We start from the raw sequence: 20,860 nt of genomic DNA, 5'->3' as shown, positions 1-20,860 counted from the left end.
ATAACTGGGGTTGGACCCAAGGATCTGTGGTGCTCTTGGAGATCTTTGACGATTTGCTGAAGATATCTGAACTATCATAACTCAAATGGTTTGTGAGTAGAGGATGAAGGATACATGATCCTTATCCTTAGGCAACAAGTAAGAAAATGCAATAGTTTTAGGATAAGCATATTACCAGAGTAAGGATCACTGATATCTCCGGGATCCTTCAAGGATACTTCAATGTAAGGATCACATGCATGAAGGATCATGTTCACATGAAATATTTCTTTAAGTGAACAGCATTCCAGGCTCTTGGTAACGAGTTTCCTTCCATGGTTAGCAACCTATATGCCCCCTTTCCTGCTTCAGCTTCGATCAAGTAGGGACCTTCCCATTTTGGTGCTAGCTTCCCGTCAGCAGGATTGATAGTATTTTGAAATGCTTTTCTCAACACCATATCTCCAACTTGGAACTTCCTTATCCTGACATTCTTGTTGTAGGCACCAGCCATCCTTTGTTGGTAGCTTGCCATCCTTATCCTAGCTAGATCCCTGTTTTCCTCAATAGTATCCAAATCCTGAGCTAGGATTGTAGCATTTTCTTCAGGATCACGAGCACTTATTCTAGCAGTTGGGATCACCATCTCTGTTGGGATCACTGCTTCTGCCCCAAATACTAAAGAGAAGGGTGTTTGACCGGTGGCATTCTTGGGAGTTGTCCTATCAGCCCATAGCACATAAGGTAACTCTTCTGCCCATTTCCCTTTCTTGGATCCTAGCTTCTTCTTCAGATTGTTGATGATGATCTTGTTGGATGATTCTGCTTGACCATTGGCTTGTGGGTGAACTGGTGTTGATGTGATCATCTTGATTCCCCAACTGTCACAAAAGTTAGTGGTTCTGCTTCCAATGAATTGGGAGCCATTATCACATACAATTTCAGAGGGAATGCCAAATCTAGTTATAATGTTTCTTTTAATGAAGGATATGACTTCCTTTTCTCTGACTTGAGCGAAGGCTTCAGCTTCTATCCACTTGGAAAAATAGTCAGTCATGGCAAGCATAAATACTTTTCCACCAGGTGCTTTAGGGAGCTTGCCAACTATATCCATTCCCCATCTCATGAATGGCCAAGAGGATGGTATGGGGTGTAGTAATTCAGCTGGTTGGTGAAGGATATTGCTATGTCTTTGGCAAGGATCACATTTCTTAGCATACTCTATAGCATCCCTTTTCATGGTTGGCCAGTAGTATCCTGTTCTAAGGATCCTTGAGAATAATGCCCTGCCCCCAGTGTGGTTTCCACAATCTCCTTCGTGGAAGTCTCTCAACACTTCTTCGATTTCAGGATCTTCAATACATCTTAAATATGGTCCTGCAAGGGATCGTTTATATAGCACATTATTTAAGATTGCAAATTGAGATACCTTAATCCTGAAAGCTCTAGGATTTTCTCCCGTTGGAATCTCCCCATGTTGCAAGTATCTCATGATTGGTGAGATCCATGATCCTGAATAAGACTGGGCTTCTTCACTAGGGATCATTGCAGTATCCTCTTCTATTTCCATGGCCACCTGATTTTCAATAGCAGGAGCCAGGATATGGATGATAGGGATACTTATATCTTTTGGAATCTTCAAGGATGATCCTAGGTTGGCCAATGCATCAGCTTCCGTGTTATCCTCCCTTGGTACCTGTGTTAAGCTAAAAGAAACAAAAGAGAGTGCCAATTTTTTGACTATCTCTAAATATTTGGTTAGTTTTTCACCTTTAACAGCATAGGATCCGTTAAAGTGATTAGTGATCAATAATGAGTCTACATATACTTTAAGATACTTTACCCCCATATCCTTAGCAATTTGTAAGCCAGCAATTAAGGCTTCATACTCAGCCTCATTATTAGTTGCTTGGAACTCACAGGCTATGGAGTGGGGTATTATGTCCCCCTGTGGCGATTTTAGTAGGATCCCTAGCCCTGTGCCTTTGATATTTGAGGATCCGTCAGTGTGTAGTATCCAAGGATCCTTGGTTTCATCCAGCTGCTGGACCTCCAGTTCTGCTTCTATTTGTAGATCACTACTGAAATCAGCCACAAAGTCAGCTAGTGCTTGAGATTTAATAGCTGTTCTTGGTTCGTATCTTATATCATGGGCACTAAGCTTTACTGCCCACTTAGCCATTCTCCCTGACATATCTGGTTTCCTGAGGACATTCTTAATTGGAAAATTAGTTCTAACGACAATAGTATGGGTTTCAAAATAATGCCTTAACTTAGTGGATGCCATGATTAATGCAAGGATAAGTTTTTCGAGGTGTGAGTACCTGGATTCGGCATCAAGTAAACTTTTACTTACATAGTAGATAGGATATTGTGTACCTTCATGATCCTTGACAAGGACTGCACTTACAGCGGTTGAGGATACCGCCAGGTACAAGGATAACACATCTCCTTTTTCCGGTTTTGCTAGTGCTGGTGCTGAGGACATATATTCTTTGAGGGCTTGTAGAGCGTTCTCATGTTTCTCAGTCCATTCAAACTTCTTATTCTTCCTTAGGATATCGTAGAATTCTTTACATTTTTCTGAGGATTTCGATATGAACCTGTTCAAAGCTGCTATCCTACCTGTCAGTCTTTGGACATCCTTGGCATTGGCAGGAGATTTGATATTTATTAATGCTTTGATTTGTTCCGGGCTTGCTTCAATGCCCCTCTGGGTTACCATGTATCCTAAGAACTTTCCTGCCTTAACACCAAAATGGCATTTTGAAGGATTAAGTTTCATGTTGTAACTATCAAGGATATCGAATGCTTCTTCCAAGTCCCTTAGGTGATCCTCAGCTTTCTTCGACTTGACCACCATATCATCTATGTACACCTCCATAGTTTTTCCAATTTGATCTTTGAACATCATATTTACCAGCCTTTGATATGTTGCACCTGCATTTCTTAGTCCAAAAGGCATGGCAATATAACAATATAAACCGGTTGGGGTCATAAAGGCTGTATCCTCTTGGTCAGATGGTTCCATCTGGATTTGTTGGAATCCAGATGATGCATCCATAAAAGTTAACAGTTCATGCCCCGCTGTTGCATCCACCATAGAGTCAATGTGGGGTAATGGGAAAGGATCCTTGGGACATGCCTTATTCAAATCAGTGAAATCGACACATACCCTCCACTTTCCGTTTTTCTTTTGGACAACAACCACATTGGCTAACCATTTTGGATACTTTACCTCTCTGATCATACCTGCTCGAAGTAGTCTCTCTACTTCTTCTTGGATAATGGCATTCCTTTCTGGTGCAAACTTCCTCCTTTTTTGATGGATTGGCTTGATAGACCTGTCAATGCCAAGTTTGTGAGTAATAATATCCTTAGATATACCTGTCATATCTTCATGTTTCCAAGCAAAGGTAGATTTTCTTCTCTTGAGGAAGGATATCATGTCTTCTTTCATCTCGCCAAGGATCCCTGATCCGATATAGATTTTTGATTCAGGATCACTAGGATCCAAGAGGATTTCATCTACATCTTGTTCCCTTGCCTCCAAGACATTCCTTGGAGGATACTGTAATTGCTATTGCTCCCTTGGCTTCGAGGTTGGCTTCATAGATGAGGTATAACAATCCTTAGCCTCCTGCTGGTCACTATCGATCTTGATTATTCCCCATGGGCTAGGGAGCTTCACACATTGATGGTAGGTAGATGGGACTGCTTTCATATCATGTATCCAAGGCCTGCCAAGGATAACGTTGCAACAAGATAAACAGTCAATAACACAAAATTTCTGATAATTATGTAATCCTTCCACGTAGATTGGGAGTTTGATGTCCCCCAGAGTTTTCTTTGTTTCCCCACTGAATCCTACAAGCACGGAGGATCTTGGTGTGATGTCTGATTCTGGGATTCCCATCTTCTTCAAGACATCAAGCTGGATAATGTTCACTGAGCTCCCTCCGTCAATAAGGATCCTGCGGACAAAATGGTTAGAGATAAAGAGAGTGATAACTAAACTATCATGGTGAGGATCCTGAATGTTAATGCGATCGTCCTCATCAAATGTTATCATCTTCCCTTCTGAGACACTTGAGGTTCTAATAGGCCTTTCTCCATTATCCATTTTTGATTCTTTTGCATGTCTTTTGGCCGCTGAAAAGGATGTACCACAAATGTCTGATCCTCCGGATATAAAGTTAATCACTTGTGCGTTTGCTGGAGGTGCCGGAGCTTTTTCAGGGATCCTTTCAGGATCCTGGGTCCTTTGCTTTTTCCTCCCCAACAATTCTTTTAGATGCCCCTTGCTTAGCAGGTATCCAATTTCTTTTCTTAAGGCTATGCAATCTTCAGTTAGATGCCCGAAATCCTCATGGTATGCACACCATTTGGATTTATCCTTAGTCCCGGATGGTTTGTCATTCTTCCTGGGCCATCTAGCTTTTTCACCTAGATTCTGCATTGCAAGGATTAGTTCATGATTATCAACGGAAAAACAATATTCTGAGATTGGAGGATATTCTTCATCATCCTCTTCTTGGTCAACAGCATGCACATTCTTGTTCTCATTTCTATGGTAGGATTTGAACTTGTTGCTTTTGAAGGAGGATCCTTGCTTATCTTGTTTTGAGGATCCTACTTGTCTTTCCTGGATCCTCTTGTCGTCCTCTAACCGGATAAACCTGAGTGCTCGAGTTCTTACTTCATCTAAATTCCTGCATGGTGTCATAACAAGATCATCATAGAATAATGAATCCTTAAGCAGTCCCATTTTGAAGGCTTCAACAGCCGTAGCCATATCCAAGTTGGGAATGTCCAAGGATTCTTTACTAAATTTAGTTATATAATCCCTTAATGATTCGTTATGATTTTGAGTTATCCTGTACAGATCACTAGTTAATTTTTCAAATTTTCTACTACAAGAGAATTGGTTATTGAATTAACTAAATTGGCAAATGAAGTAATAGAGTAAGGGGGAAGACTTAGCAGCCACTTAAGAGCTGATCCAGTAAGAGTGGATCCAAATCCTTTACATAGGCATGCTTCCTTCAATTTTTCTGGGATAGGATTGATCTCCATCCTCTCCCTGTATTGTGCTATATGCTCCTCTGGATCCGTTGTGCCATCATATAGCTTCATGGTAGGGATATGGAACCTTTTGGGTACCTCTGCATCACAAATTGGTGGTGCAAAACGGGATACCTTGTGGCTTCCATCCGCAATCTCTGGGATAGGCTTGACTACCCCTGGAACACTTGAGATCATGTCCTTTAGTTTCTGTAATTCCCTGGCCATAGCATGATTGGTACCTGTATCCTGCATGAATCCAAGGTTAGTAGTAGGATAATTATTTAAAGTGTTACCTCCCATTGGGTTCAAGTTAGGGAATCCATATTGCTGGGATTCTGGAACAACCGAGGGACCAGTGGAAGCAATGGTCTGCATTGGAATGAAGTCCCCTTGATGGACATCTAGACTCCCTGTTTGCAAACTTTTTAGGGATCCTGGCATCTGTAAGGATCCTGGTATCTGGGATGATCCTGGAACGAAGGTGGATCCTTGAACCTGGGATGATCCTGGAACGAAGGAGGATCCTTGAACCTGGGATGATCCTGGAACAAAGGAGGATCCTTGAACCTGGGATGATCCTGGAATAAAGTAGGATCCTGGAAACTGCTGTGTCTCCGGATAGGCTCCCGAATTCCTGAAGGATCCCATGTACTGAGGATAGGATCCTACGGGCTGAAAATGTGAGCCTGATGTCTGAGTCATTGCTGCCGAGTTGAGATGTGGTCCTCTTGACTCCCCTATAATTTGCACGTCCGGGATCCCTGATGGCTGGGAAGTGATCATTGGAGTATCAAAGCTCAAGGATTTGGGCATCAGTGGAGAATGATCCTCTGCCGCTTTCTTTTGTCTTTTGAGATCTCCAATTTCCCTGAGGATCCTTTCGTTAGTTTCATCTTGCCGCTGCATACGATCCTTCATCTGCAAAATTAAAGCAAATACATCACTAGTACTGGGAATAGAAGAATTCATAGCAGAAGAAGATAGAGGTTTAGAGGAAGTGGGAGTTGATCTCTTCTCAGTATTTTTCTGAGATCCTGCCGGTGGAGGAGGCAAGGTGATCTGTGATGAAGTGACCGCAGACATCGCCGTGGACGTGTTCTTCAATGATGAAGCCATGTAACTCTCTGAAATGATTTCGAACAAAAGATTTTCTTATGAATGAAGCACCAATTGCCCCACGGTGGGCGCCAAACTGTTTTGGTCAAAAATCACACAAGGATAATGTAACCAAACTTTATGTAAACGGGGTATGATGCTTGGTTAATTATGAAAATAAAGGATCACTTCTGTGATAAAAGATGCAAAGACACAATGATTTATACGAGGAAAAAGCCCTTGATCAATGAATGATCTCCGGCATAAAAAACCTCGGGTGATGGCAACTACCGATCACCAACTTCAATATAACAAAAATATGATTACAACTTCGGATAGTAATGAGCTGAGTACAAGGATCACTGAGTGTCTAAGTGTTTGAGAGTTGTGTCGTATGTCGTGTGTGTTCTTCCGAATGAGGAAGAGTGGTACTTATACATGTGTGGGTGACCTATTTTAGGTAAAATGACTAATTATCAGCTCATTACCCCTTTAGAAATAAAGATAATCTAGCCTAAATTGCTGCCCTTAGATCAAGCCAAGTTTCCATATCCGGTACAACGTCTATCTTCAATTTAGCTCTTGCCATAATTGTGAAAACGCGTTCCTTGATCATGATGCCTAGAGCATATCCTGCTAGATGTTCCTGCAAAATAATATTGTAGTAAGCGAAGGTGACCGTTAGTATAAGGATCACCATAACGTCCCATGATCCTGATCCTGAAGTCCGGCTGAGGATCACTGCCTGCCAAAGAAACAAGGATCACTGGTTAGGATCACGTATAAGGATCACTTATAGTAAAAATCCAGCCCTAACACTAATAATCAGAATTATTATAACCTGTCGAGACACCCTTAGAAGGGTCTTGAATGGGAACAAAGTCTACATTCTCATCATCAGAAGTAAGATCTAACATTGGAATAGGATCAACACGGCGTTTCTTAGGTAAAAGCTTTTGTTTACCTGAATTGAGCTTTGTTAACGTTGAGGAAGATTGACCAATGGAGTTACTGTTTTGTATAACAATGTTTGAAACAATAGAAAACCGAGAACTTGTAGAAGGGTTCAATTGGTTATTCAAAGTAAGACCACCTATTCAAGAAACACATAATAGCTAGTGAGATATATTTAACATTAAATTGACTATAAAAATATATAGACTATAATGAGAAATAAAAATTGATGAGATAACGTACCGGTCGTTATGGTACTTGATGATGCTGTTGTGGTTACATATTTCAAGTTCCGCACTGTGTGAAAATTATTAGATGATGAAGGAATATTTGGATTATAATTCTCTTTGTCAATGACCTGAGATCGATTAACGACTTTTGAGCATCCTCTACTAAATGGACCAGTACTTTGTTTCTTTGAATTCGATCGTTTGCTATCTAGATAAAGCTTGCGCATTTTTCTTCTTTCTTTAGTAAGTAATCCTGAAATATTCAATTTCATAATATTATATATATTAGACCCTATTCGTATAACAAACTAATATAACTACGTAAGAAGTGTATTCAATGAGATAACACATATTACGTTACATTAAGATAGGACATACCATTTGAGTTGTAAGTTAATGAAACTGTATCATTTGTACCTAAGAAATTATGTATATAAAAAATCTATAAGCACAACATACGATATGCAATCATTAAATAACTTAAAATAATGAAATATAAAAGATACCAATAACTGTTTGAGGTGTAGGAGTGAATGATATACCTAGATTAGTGGTTTAAAAAAATAAACAAATTAGAAATATATTTATATTGTACAATAAATAAATATAAATTGATCCAATAATAAATAAATACTTGTAATATGTCAAATTTACCATTGGAAATATTGGACAACGGTGTTCTTGGAAGCGTACCTATACAAACAGTTTGTAACGTATGAGTATATATATATAGATTAATATCATATGGCATACATGTAATTGTAATTGTTAACAAAATCAATTGTATTAAAATAACTTACTGTTAGATGATTCCCCAACTAAAGTATTATCAATCAACGGTGTATTTTTAAATCTTCTCTTACTTGCCATTTGCTGTATTCTTAAGTCAAAATAGACACAATATGTTAAATTCATAATAAAAAGATATAAAGAAATAGCGTATGTTAAACATTATGAAATACAAGCACCGCCTTTTACATTATAATACTATTAACCATATGGTAACGATAATATAGTCGTTGTTTAAGAATCACCACAATATGTTCACATAAAACAATATCAATAATTATTACCATCTATTTATTGAAAGTAATTAGTAGATACATAATGTCTATAATGATGTTAATGCAGGTGGTACCTTTTCTATTTGTTACGCAAAAAAGCTTCATTCATTGAAGATAAAAAATTTGGATGGGAAAATGATGGTTAACAAAATCAAAATATAAAAAAAAATGTTAAATAGGTCGGTTACGCAATTGTTAAAAGGGCTAAATTTATGTCTACAAATCGTCTGAAGTATGATTACATTCTTTACTTCACGTTTGTTACTTGAAAACAGTAGCTGAGTTAAGAAATGTGGATCGAACCTAATAAAATTGAGAAGAAGAAGGTAATAGGTGAGTCAATTGGTTTAGTGTCATGCAGTAAGGTTATGGTTATTCTGTGATATGCATAAATTTGCATATGAACATGTTAGTAGTACTTCCGTAACTGTGTGTTTTGCTAATATGGAATGATTGGATGATGTAAGGTGATGATCAGGAATCTGTATTGCATTCAACTAAAAAGAACAATATTACGCGCATCGGATATCATAATTTAACATTGTTTAAAACATGAACATATAACATAATAAGAGTTTTGCAGATACCTGAGAAATGAGGTTATGTAGAATCTTTGGTATGACAACGAATAAAAGAGAAAGGATAGCTAAACACGTAAGAAAGATAATGTTCGATGCTTTGACAAGGAATTCAAGTAACTACAAGTGAATATAATAAGTGATTATTACTTTTATTAACAATATGAATTTATTTATAGAAAGTAGGTAGCATAACTAATAATTAGAATACATTAGTATATAAGGAAGTAAATTAAAAGAATTAAAAATCATATAAGTTACGTAATTAAATATAGGTGATTTACAATTACTATAAAATAATAGATGTCAATTTTTAAATTAAATAAGGTTTTCCATTCTTTCCATACAGTGTGCCAATTATCTATATATAACTCATAGGGTAGTTTGACCAAGTACCGAAAACATCAACATATTTATCTTTCATATTATAAAATTATAAAATACGTAATATATAAATAATCCATACTAATAGTCTTTCCATACACATAACGTCAAACGTATATTCTGTTAATCTGTTAATGGTAGTACGGAATAATGCAATAAAATTTAACAAATATTTTAGAAAAATAAAAGTCGATTGAAAATCTATTTATATAGTGATTTTATATATTTTTAATAAAATAATACAAAAATTATGTAAAATTTATAGTGCATGAAGTTTACAAAATTAAGTTTACATAATGAGTAAATTAATTTGGTTGGTGAATTTGTTTATTTTTTTTATTGGATCAAATGGGTCTATTTACATACGTTGGGCTATGATTGATTATTTATAAATGTTATAAAGGCAAAAATAGTGTTTTCATAATGGCCCAACTTCCTTTTGACCCACACAAAAATTGATATGCATTATTTTTTACTTTCTGATAAAAAATTTAGAACATATCTGAAAAAAATTTCGATATAAGAAATTCATGACATTGTATTAAGATAATGAAAACATAAAACACCGAACATTGTGCAAACTTAAACGAAAGAAATAAGTGCGATATTATCCATAAATATAAAAAACAGATATTTATTCAAAAACCCCAGAACACAATTCCATACAAATTACGGCCCCCTCATATTATCAGATGAGATACGGATCAGGATGAATGCCTTGTTCAAGAAGTTCTTCCTGTTACAAATATCGAAAATAGTGTGACAATTACTATAAGCAGTGTTAAATATAAATATGAATTTAAATTCATTCGATTTATTATACGACAAAAATATATTACCAATCTATTATTAACGCGGGTGCAATGCTTCATCAGAAATTCAAAACTTCTTAGTGCTTCATACCAATCTTTACATACAGTTCTGAACCGACCAACTGATTTGAGAGGGAGCCTAAAAAAAATTTCCATGAGCACCAAATCGAATGGGATATTCTCCATGATACAAGCAAACCTAGAAAAAATATACACATATAATAACCAAACTAAATTACTTCTTTATCATACATCAAAAGAGAGTAGGTATTAAAAAAGATATTTCGATAATACCTTATTGAAGAAACACAAAAACAGTAAAGAACTTGATATGTATTGAAGGGAAATATTGTTGTTAATTTATATGAAAAAAGAATTATAAAAAGAATGATATATATATCATTGATTACACGATATTAACAAATATGTAGGCGATATAATTGGGATAGATATATGATAGGCATATGTGAGATGAGACCTTAATTATTATGTTTATTATAAATCTTTAATAAGTTAAGAATATGTTTGGAAATTATTGAAAAATATGTTTGGAAGTTGTCATAATTGTTGACAAATTGATTAGCTTGATCATAATTATTTTCAATCAATAACAAAACTAATTTACCGAAATTTAAAACTTTTCAAAAATGAGCACAATAACTTTTAAATTATAATTAAATTTGGCAGTTATTGAGCATAAATTTAATTTTGGAAAATAAGGAAAAATCTATATTATAAAATTAAACTTTGTAATGATATTTACAATAAAAACGTAAATATAGTGAGCTCAAAATAATAGACTTTAAAAATATATATTAAATGTATATTAACATTAATTTTAAATGTATACCTTGAATTCGTCATTTAATTAAATGTATATTAACATTAATTTTTAAATGTATACCTTGAATGGGGTATCCGAGATTTTTAAATATATGAATGGAAATTATTTTGTCTTTAAATTTATTAGTTATTTAAGGAATTATAGAGCTTTACCTTACATTGCAATTATAAATAAAGAAGAGCGAAATTGGTTAGATTATTTGTGTTTAGATAACAGGTACTTTACACTAACTCTGAATTTGTGCTTTGTTTTCATGTTTATTTAGGTTTTGATGATTAAGTTGCCATTGATCTTCATACGATTCAATTTTGGATTATTATATGTTTTGTACATGATTCATCCAACTTTATTGCTTACTTCCAAAATTGCATTACATAATTCTCATCAAAAGTTTTTTATGATTTTTTTTGTAGGATGCAACGTCTTGAATTTGAAATGTTTGCTAACGAAATCCTATCAAGGCTACCAACAAAGTATGTTGCTCGATTAAGAATGGTTTCTAAACAATGGCGTTATGAACTGTCGTCACATTTGTTTGCGATTATACACTATCGCCGTATGGCTAATAACCCTTATCGTAAGGTTATCATGTTTACCAACTCATCAATTGATATTCATAACTTGATTGGAGGAAAGTTAGACATTTCTTCAGGGAAGAGTATTTCCTTCCCCGTTGACACACATCTTTCCAATCTAATCATTCTTGCTTCTCAGTATGGTATTTTACTGATGTGCATTCAGTGGCGTCCGAACGAATTGATTCTTTGGAATCCAACAACTAACCAATTTTCGAATTTGTGTGATAAGAAACCTAAAAATTTTTTTGATTTAAGGGAAGATGCAGTTGGGATTTATATGGATTCATCTAACGATCTAAAAATATTACTTCTCCAACGTCGTAAGGATGATGTTATACCGCGTGTGTATTCTCGGAACACATGTGAATGGAAAACTTTAACTTTCTTGAAAGGAGCGGATTACGCTTCAACTTTATATTGGTGGTCTTTCGGAACTTTATGCAATAATGTTTTATATTTTCCATCTCCACACTATTGGACGCCTGCTAAAAGTTATACCATTGCTTTTGATGTCGAATCTGAAACTTTTTATAAGGTTTCGATACCCCAATCTACTAATCTTTTTGGTCGCCAGAGGAGTTTTCTCAACATCCGCAACACACTTCATATGTTTATTGTTGTAGAGACCCCTAAAACAATCGTGAAGCTATATAAATTTGAAGATGAAATTTGGTCAGAAGTGTCGTCGTTTAGAAGCGGAAAGTTATTTTATTCAGTTGATTCATGGCGTTACAAATTAGCTGAGAACAAATGTGACACTTGGACTGTTAACATCGACCGGGGTGGTATTATCGATATACAAATTGGAATGAAGGACTCTCAATACTTACGAGACGCAGAGAAATTTCAGGGAATATACAATGTAGCATCGTTTGAAGAGACCGTTGTCTCACCTATTTAGTATTAATAAGTTGTTTCAGCATTAAGAATAATTATGATCTTTTGAATTTTCTTATATTGTTATTACTTTTCTATTACTTTTCTTATTTGTCCTTAAAGATAGAGCGACCCGTGGGTACCACGGGTTATAACCTAGTTAAATGTATATTAACATTAATTTTAAAAAAAGGCCATCAAAAATATAGCAAGCTAAATTTACTCGGAAATCATTGTAGACTTTAGAAAAGATTGGATGTCTTATAAGTTTAAAACATTAGTTGTTGATTGATAGATAATCAATTAGAATATTACAATATTTACAATATGATACTAAGTTTAACAACCTAGCAATTATAAAACAGTTATCATTCATACGATCATGATTGAAACATTCCAAATTAGTAACGTTAACAGATTTACAAAACATGATCGAGAAAGTTGGTAAGCGAAGATACTAAAACATGTACATAACATGCAAAAGTTACTAAGTTAATATGTCGTTACTGAATCTAAAGTAGCAGACCAACAAAAACAGCTATTGTACTAACCACTAAACGCAAAGATCATTATACTGTTTTTAACCACCAACACATCCGATCTACCTTCACCACGTCAACGGTAAATCAACATACCTTTACTTTTGACATAAACCATATGAAACTCGGAACCTCTGACCAACTGTTTGTCTCGAACAAAATCCTTCATACCAGTCACGTTATAGTGCGGATATCCTTCAGAGTGCTCGACACCAATGGACACGTCCCAAGTCAAACCAGCAGAGTCCTTAATAATCAAATCCCTCTTACGATCCAAACCGTGCAATTGTGCCCACTTCTTTTTTAGTCGCTACGAATACCAATAAAATAATTAAATATTTAAAGTGGTTATTATGGGGTCATCGAATTATAATGAATACAAAACAACACATGCATTAGCAGTATGAATATGTAAATTTCAAAAACTTACATAATGATTGTCCACGCGAAATACAACCGGTACTTCATCATCCGTATTTTCTTCGACACCAACTACCGGAATGGGATTAGGCAAATCATCATCAGAAACATCAATCACCTCATTTGTAGGTTCTTTTTTGATAGCACAAAGTTCTGGTGGTAGAGTTAATAGGGTAGGTTTGCAACAGAAAACACTCATCTCATAGGTCCTCAAATCAACCATTTCAAAAACGACCAAATGATGATCAGTAATAGACATCTCCTTCTTGATTCGACTCCAACCAGTTGTAATATAGATGTCATTGTCAAAAATATCCATACGGACGAACCATTTACGATTACCAGACGAACGTACCACCACAGGATATAACGGACAAGTATCAAGCATCTTGTGATGAACAAACAACCTACTCACATACTACACGTGATATGCAAACATATATAAGTTCAGATGTTCAAAATAAATAGTCAATTCAAAATTTTAAACAGATAGAAGTTAAAATGGGATAAGTACCATGCAATTATCACGGTCCCAAGGATTTCCAGGTTGGTAGTAGAAATACTCAGACGGCGCAAGAGATATGTCTTGATAAAAGTAGATGAGACGAAATGAAGATAAAGCTTCTTCAAATTGGAAAACCACCCAGGCATATGATGGTAACTTCAAAGAAGTGACCATATCAAGCCACCCGTTATAAAGAAAGTAGTCGCCTGCAATCTTAATAATTTTTACTTTAAAAATCCTCCCATCGACAGTGCGGATGACAACATTCTTATCCGGGTAGTTGAATGTTTTAATCCAGTCGCCATATAATGCCGGAAGTTTCTATAAAGAAACACAGTATGTAATGTTAATGTTAATTATAAGATGAATAATCAACGACCATTTATTAAAAAATAAATTATTCTGGTCCAAAATTTTATAAGATTAAAACTAACCAACGATTTTCTGTCGTTGTTATGGACACGAGCAGCAAATCCATAAACCATTTCAGCTTCCTAAGTATGCCTGGGTTTGACACCATTAGATTTATATTTAAACAATCAAAACATAATAGTAAAATTTTAATATTTCAAACAGGATCTTCAAAGAATATAAAAAAAACATTAATAAAATAAAAAATATTTAGATAAAATCACCAAATCTAAACATTAACAGTAAACCTAATCAAAACAAAATCCATTAATAAAAACATCAAATCTTAAAATTAGTTTATGTCAAACCCAATAGTTTCGACCACTGTATAATAACAATATAAACAAAATATCCTTGTACAAGATTGAAGACATAGATTATTACACTAAAGAATAAACAATATCGAGTATTGTTTCGGTTTCCGGTTTAATCAGAGATAAAACATCAAGAAAAACATAATATCCAAGTATAAGATTGAAGATATAGAAACAAAATCCTTGTATAAGATTGAAGACATAGATTAGTACCCTAAAGAACAAATAATTTCGAGTATGGTTTCTGTTCCCGGTTAAACCAGAAATAATAGATCAAGACAAACATAAGATCCTGGTATACGATTGAATATATAGATACAGAATCGGAGATGGAATCAAACATTTAAAGTAAATAACATGAAAAAAATACACCAAAAACATATTAGCTATGAAAAAGTATGAGATTACCGAAGAAGATTTTGATGTAGGTTGATGAACTTGTTGAAGATCAAAGGATCCCTTGGTTTTCGTGTTGAAGAAAGATAAACAAGTGAGATTTTGTGTTTATTGTGAATAAAATATCTATTATATATGGTCCGGTCACTTGAATGGGCGGGTCGGGTTTCTTGCCATTCTCATGGATGAGATAAAAAGGTGTAAGTTTTTGTAGGGATAACCAATATCAAGAACCCTATGGTGATGCCATCTCATTATCCAAGGCCTCATAACATGACACATCAGACCTTATATATAACTCTATCAAGTTGGGAGACGGGGTCAGTTTCTAGTAAGATTTATCGATTTGTTTTTAAAAATTAGTTTATCAGAATTATATTGAAGGCAAAAATAGTGTTCTCATAATGGCGCAACTTCCTTGTGACCCACACGAAATTGGTTATGCATTATTTCTTACTTTATGATAATTATGTATTAGTGAAATAACTTTAGACAACAAATACAAACATAAAAAAATTCGTTTAAACAAACACTATACTTTTATGAATATGTGAAATGGTATTCAAGTAGTGATTCTTAAAAAGTCTCAGTGAATCAACAAAAATTTAACTGATTGAGGTTACTTAATGTTAATCAACACGAAAATATGAATATAAGGTGATATTCAAAACACCTCTGATACTACATTTTTTAACGAACAGATGTAAATGATGAACCATATAATATTACCTTCACATAAAAAGAAAGTTATGGTATACGAAATAATACACAAATCAATACTAATAAGACAGTTAACAGGTATGACTGATACATAAGAATAATAACCAAAGATACAAAAAATATAAGAGAAATCACATTATAAAAACCGTCAAGAAACATAAATATTCATTATAATGCCAAACCAAATCCTCAATAGCATACTTATGTTTTATTAGGTATGTTGTTTAGTTTTAAAGTTAATTTAGGAACTGATACAATATGAGTGAATATATTTTGGACTGGCGATGATAAATAATAGTCTAAAATGTTTGACTAATAAAAACACTTTTTAATACAAGATTCAGCACAAGGAAAACCAAATGCCAATATAAAAAACCTTAGTTAATTCCAAAAATATTCAAAATCAATTCCAAAGAATGATCAATAGCATATAATGCCTTATTCCAACACATAAGTCTTAAAAATATGTAAAAGGGAAATTCATATCGAGACCATGGGCAGATTCCTTCATTTCTCTAACTTTGGGGTGATGAGGTCAAACTTGATAACATCTTTTATTTCAACATTCCCAGGAATGTTCGGACGTTTAGTAGAAGAGCTGTCAACAGCATCAACATCATAAACTTCTTGAAGGTTACGTTTGATGTTTTCCAACTTTGACTGACCATGATCGGTAACATCAACATGTTCTGGTATAACATTGTCACCAATTACAGAATGTGATTCCTGCAAAGAAATAAAAGAATAACTCTCAAATTTATTTTGGATGGTTATTGTTGTATTAAGTAAAGTTACACTGTGCAAAATTTAAATGTTACCTTTGATATGAATTTGACATTACCGACCGAATCAGACAATGATTGAACATTTGACTCAGACTGATCAAACTACACCAAAAAAATATATATATAAACAAAGTTGTATATTATGGATAAGGGTGATGGGGGCACCCGCGGGGAGGGTGATCGGTGTTATAATAAGATGTTTACATTAGAGATATTTTTTGGGTACTACTAAATTACCTCATTAATTTTCCATTTCTTCTCTAGCGCTGAGAGTATGTCGTCATCAGAAGATAACATAGAAATTCCATAGTTTTCCGACTGGTTAGCAATGTTATAACTGGAAACTTTGGTTTGAAAAGCAAACTTTCTGTTGATCAGCGTATCAAACTCAGTTGGAAGTGTTTGAAAGGCTCCTTCTGTGGAACTGTCAACCTATTTAAAACAATGCACTTTGTATCAGATATATGAATTGAATACATTATAATTACAAACCTAATAAAATTGAGGATAATTAGTTAAAAGGTGTACCTTTGTATAAACATCCAGGAGTTGTTTGGCGGTTTTCTTAAAAAGCTTAATAGCTTCATAATCAAACAACGTACAAGACACAGTCCCTGTCGAATCCTGAACCCTTAGCGGTATCTTGTATCTATTAGGTAGCAATAAATATATAGCCAAACATGCAATTAGATTATATGTTATGGTTGAATACAATAACAATTAAATAAAAAATATATATTATACCGATGAATAGGGGTAATGTCAACAGCCTCGCAATCACCGTTTGTACACTCAATGATATTCTGATCTAAAACGTGGAAGCTGCCGTCCTCTTTTTCAACCAGCTGAGATCTCTCTTCAATTTGTTTCTTACAATGATTGCATGCTAAATAGTACCAAGGCTTATGATTTGATATTGCAATAACAGTACCAACAATGACAACCTTCTTCTCCTATTATTATAAATTATTAGAATATAAGCGATAATTAACAAAAAAATATTATATGTAAGAAATGTATCTTATCAATGGAAGAAATGAAAGCATTGAACACAAAGTCACCAGCATTAAGAAACTGATCTTCGACATTGGATATCACTTGAGAACATGATTGCTTACTTGTTAACGATTGAGAAAACTCCTTCTCCACATACCTATAAGAGGAGTAATATTTTTTTGAAAAAAAAAATCAGTTTAACTTTAATTGGAGAATTACACAGAAATACCTGTCTTTGAACTCTCTTATCTCATCAATATCAGAATTAATGAATAGACGACTTGCTTCAAACATATTGGTAAGGCCAATTTTTTCTGTATAATGTTATACAATTTGCAAAAACATACATAGCAGATTTATTAAATCTATATATATATAAGAAAATAAAATAGCTGAATAATATTATGTTTATTCATTAAATATATTTGAATTGAGTACCTTGATAGATGTTTACCGTGCCAAAATGCACAAGAAGAACCACATGATCTTCGCGGTTTATACCATTCATGTAATCGGACATCTCGATTGCATAGTTTTCCCATAATGTAAGACTAATCTTGGTATCACTGTACAATAAATATTTTAAATTTATAAATCCAAACTTATAAAATATGAAATCTATATATATCTATATATATATAACGTATTTAAAGTGACTACTGGAGATCTTTGAGAGTTAGGTTCATTCGTTTGGCTTTAGTGCCATCCTTTTTATCCACATCCTCAATAGGATAAGACACAACCACGTAACCAACAAAATCTACAAAACATAACAATGTATTAGTGTAATAGACGTTTCACTTATTTAAAAAGTATTAACATATTTTCGATAAAGATAGAAAACAGTTATATAAAACTGGTGAATAATCCATACCTATAGGAGTATTAGCTGGAACTTTTTTGGTCAACACAGATTTAAAATCAGTGAAACGAAAATAGTAGCGAGGCCCAGACCAATTCTCTATTTTCAGAACAGAACTGAATGGATACAAAGATAGCTTCTGATCTTTTCCCGTAACCTTTATCTTTGTAGTATCTTTTGCAAGTGATGGTTTGTGAATCAATAAACAGTCATCAACAACCAAATGCTTGAGGAACCGTTTGAAAAGTTTGTTCAAACAGCTACATTGAATAAATGAACCCTGAAATCAATGATACATAATGTATTTAAGTTCATCAACATGCATAACCAATAATGTATAAGAAATTATTAGGAAGTTTCATTAAAAAACCAAAAAATGTAACCTCCTCATCCGTCAACAACATATCAACTCGATATATTTGCTTATCATCACCATTCATTTTTTTATGCCACAATGATATGATCTTGGCCTTGATGGTGTAGTTAGTTAAGTGAGCATCGAGTGACCGGAACATAGTAATCTTATTGTTCTCCATTGAAGTGGTATAAAATTATAAGTGTTAAATCCGTAAACTAATTTATATACTACATAACGTACATGTTTTGGAATGATTGTTAATTAATTTTGGAAGTTTCAAAAAGACCGTCAATCAAGTTTATTTACAGAAATGAGTGTCGGTTACATTTTAAATTTGGAAGATTCAATTTCCTTGTTTTTTACGTTTGGAAATTTTTAAATAAGAATGCCATTAATATGAGATTTACAATCTATATTATAATTACATAGCAACTTACATTACATCTATTATAAATCAAAATTTAGTATCATTTAGAATCTAATACATTAAAAAGTGTATCAAACTTTTATAATATCAGGAATTGGGAACACATAAAAATTATAATTACATAGCAAATTACATTACATCTATTATAAATCAAAATTTAGTATCATTTAGAATCTAATACATTAAAAAGTGTATCAAACTTTGATAATACCAGGAATTGGGAACACATAAAAAGTAACAGCGGACTGCAAAAATTGAAAATAACAAATTGTAGAATTGCTTTTGGGTACTGTCTTATTAGTATTCAAAAACACCTCTGATACTATCTAGGGTTTAACGAACAGATGTAAATGATGAACCATATAATTTACCTTCACATAAAAAGAAAGTTATGGTATACGAAGTAATACACAAATCTATACTAATAAGACAGTTAACAGGTTTGACTGATACAACACCATACTTGGGGGATAAACAACACCATACTTTGTGATTTTTAAATAAATAAAACATAGGCTTCAACAAAATCCAAAAAACATCGGACTCAATCAACGGATGTAAAACCTAAATACATTAAAAAGAACAATGAGTGGTGAATATCTGGTTTAGGATATGTGAAATAAGAATAGGAGAAATCATAAGTGAATGCAAATACAAAACATACAAACCTTGAATCAGTTACGATGATCAAGAATCAACGGATGTAAACCCTAGATACATTAAACATAACAATGGAAGCTGAATACCTGATATAGGATATGTGAAATAAAAATAGGAGAAATCATAAGTGAATGCAAATATAAAGAATACAAACCTTGAATCATATAGGATGATCATGAATCAACGAATAGAAGATAAGATTGTGTGAGATCGAGTAGAAAATACTGAAAGCTGCCGATCTAGATTGGAGAATTGATAGGTTTCATTGAGTTAGGGTTTTTGTTTCATTCTTTATATACTCGGGTCATCAAATATAATACAGATACCCGACACGGGATCCGAATGCGAAAATGTAATACTTCCCTATTGTTTCCCGCCCAAACATCCAATTGGTTGCACGATGTAAGGACACGTGTCCCACATCTAATTTATTTATTATATATATAGATAAGATATGTAAGATCAAGAAACACACAAACAAGCTATTTATAGGGAAAATGTCACAAAATAGTAACCAAATTTTAAAAGTATTCTAATTAGGTCACTCGTATCGTTTTTGTCCCAATTAGATAACTTAACATTCAAATCGAGTCATGTCATTTTTTCCAGGTTCCAAGAAAAAAATGGAGCATAAGATGTTGGGGTCGAATTATTTTAATATATGAAATTAGATTTATTAAAAATAAAAACACTTTAATTACATTAAAAATTACAAAAAAAAAGAGTTATAATCCACATCATCACTCGACGTTAGCATCAAATAAAAGGGAAAAAAGAAACAAAAATCAACATCACCACAGTTACCTATGAAATGGATGAAAAAACCTTTGGGGGCGTTTGGTTCGCAGGATTTCAATGGAATTTAAGGGAATTGGAATTTGAATTCCATCTCTTAAGATGTTTGGTTCACAGAATTTGATGGAATTGAAATCTCAATTCCAATCTTCATGTGTTTGGTTGACAATGGAATTGGAATTGGAATTAGGCATGAATTCCTTCAAATTCC

The 20,860-nt window shown here is 33.8% G+C and overlaps 2 protein-coding genes across 2 annotated transcripts in view; both read right to left on the bottom strand.

Annotated features, from left to right (window-relative positions):
* LOC110883025 overlaps positions 1-8,195 on the bottom strand; it is a 32,962-nt gene extending 24,767 nt beyond the window's left edge. Inside the window, exons 1-3 of the mRNA XM_035982249.1 lie at positions 8,126-8,195; positions 7,339-7,578; positions 6,983-7,234 (exon numbers count right to left, since the gene is read on the bottom strand). Of these exons, the coding sequence (XP_035838142.1) occupies positions 6,983-7,234; positions 7,339-7,578; positions 8,126-8,195 (562 nt within the window). The remainder of the gene's footprint in view (positions 1-6,982; positions 7,235-7,338; positions 7,579-8,125) is intronic.
* An 8,078-nt stretch (positions 8,196-16,273) lies between these two features.
* LOC110883022 (replication protein A 70 kDa DNA-binding subunit A-like) lies at positions 16,274-18,945 on the bottom strand. Its single transcript, XM_022130888.1, has 11 exons — positions 18,793-18,945; positions 18,422-18,689; positions 18,208-18,307; positions 17,986-18,113; positions 17,777-17,861; positions 17,605-17,704; positions 17,296-17,504; positions 17,080-17,200; positions 16,789-16,983; positions 16,585-16,653; positions 16,274-16,492 (listed from the first exon to the last, which is right to left on the bottom strand). Exons 1-11 carry the CDS (start codon positions 18,943-18,945, stop codon positions 16,274-16,276), a joined length of 1,647 nt encoding a protein of 548 aa, XP_021986580.1.
* Between the last annotated feature and the right edge of the window lie 1,915 nt (positions 18,946-20,860).

This window comes from Helianthus annuus, chromosome 2 (genome assembly GCF_002127325.2).
Source record: "Helianthus annuus cultivar XRQ/B chromosome 2, HanXRQr2.0-SUNRISE, whole genome shotgun sequence".
Classification (NCBI taxonomy): Eukaryota; Viridiplantae; Streptophyta; class Magnoliopsida; order Asterales; family Asteraceae; genus Helianthus; species Helianthus annuus.
Note: the sequence above shows the minus strand (reverse complement) of the source record. Positions and strands in the feature narration are given on the sequence as shown.

What these genes read in the sequence shown, in the direction of transcription:
- LOC110883022 (XM_022130888.1), bottom strand. Translation starts at nt 18,945, where the DNA reads ATGGAGAACAATAAGATTACTATGTTCCGGTCACTCGATGCTCACTTA. An exon ending in ATAAGAGAGTTCAAAGACAG is followed by an intron (nt 17,705 to 17,776) that starts GTATTTCTGTGT and finishes CTCCTCTTATAG; the next exon opens with GTATGTGGAGAAGGAGTTTT. An exon ending in ATGTCAAATTCATATCAAAG is followed by an intron (nt 16,493 to 16,584) that starts GTAACATTTAAA and finishes ATTTCTTTGCAG; the next exon opens with GAATCACATTCTGTAATTGG.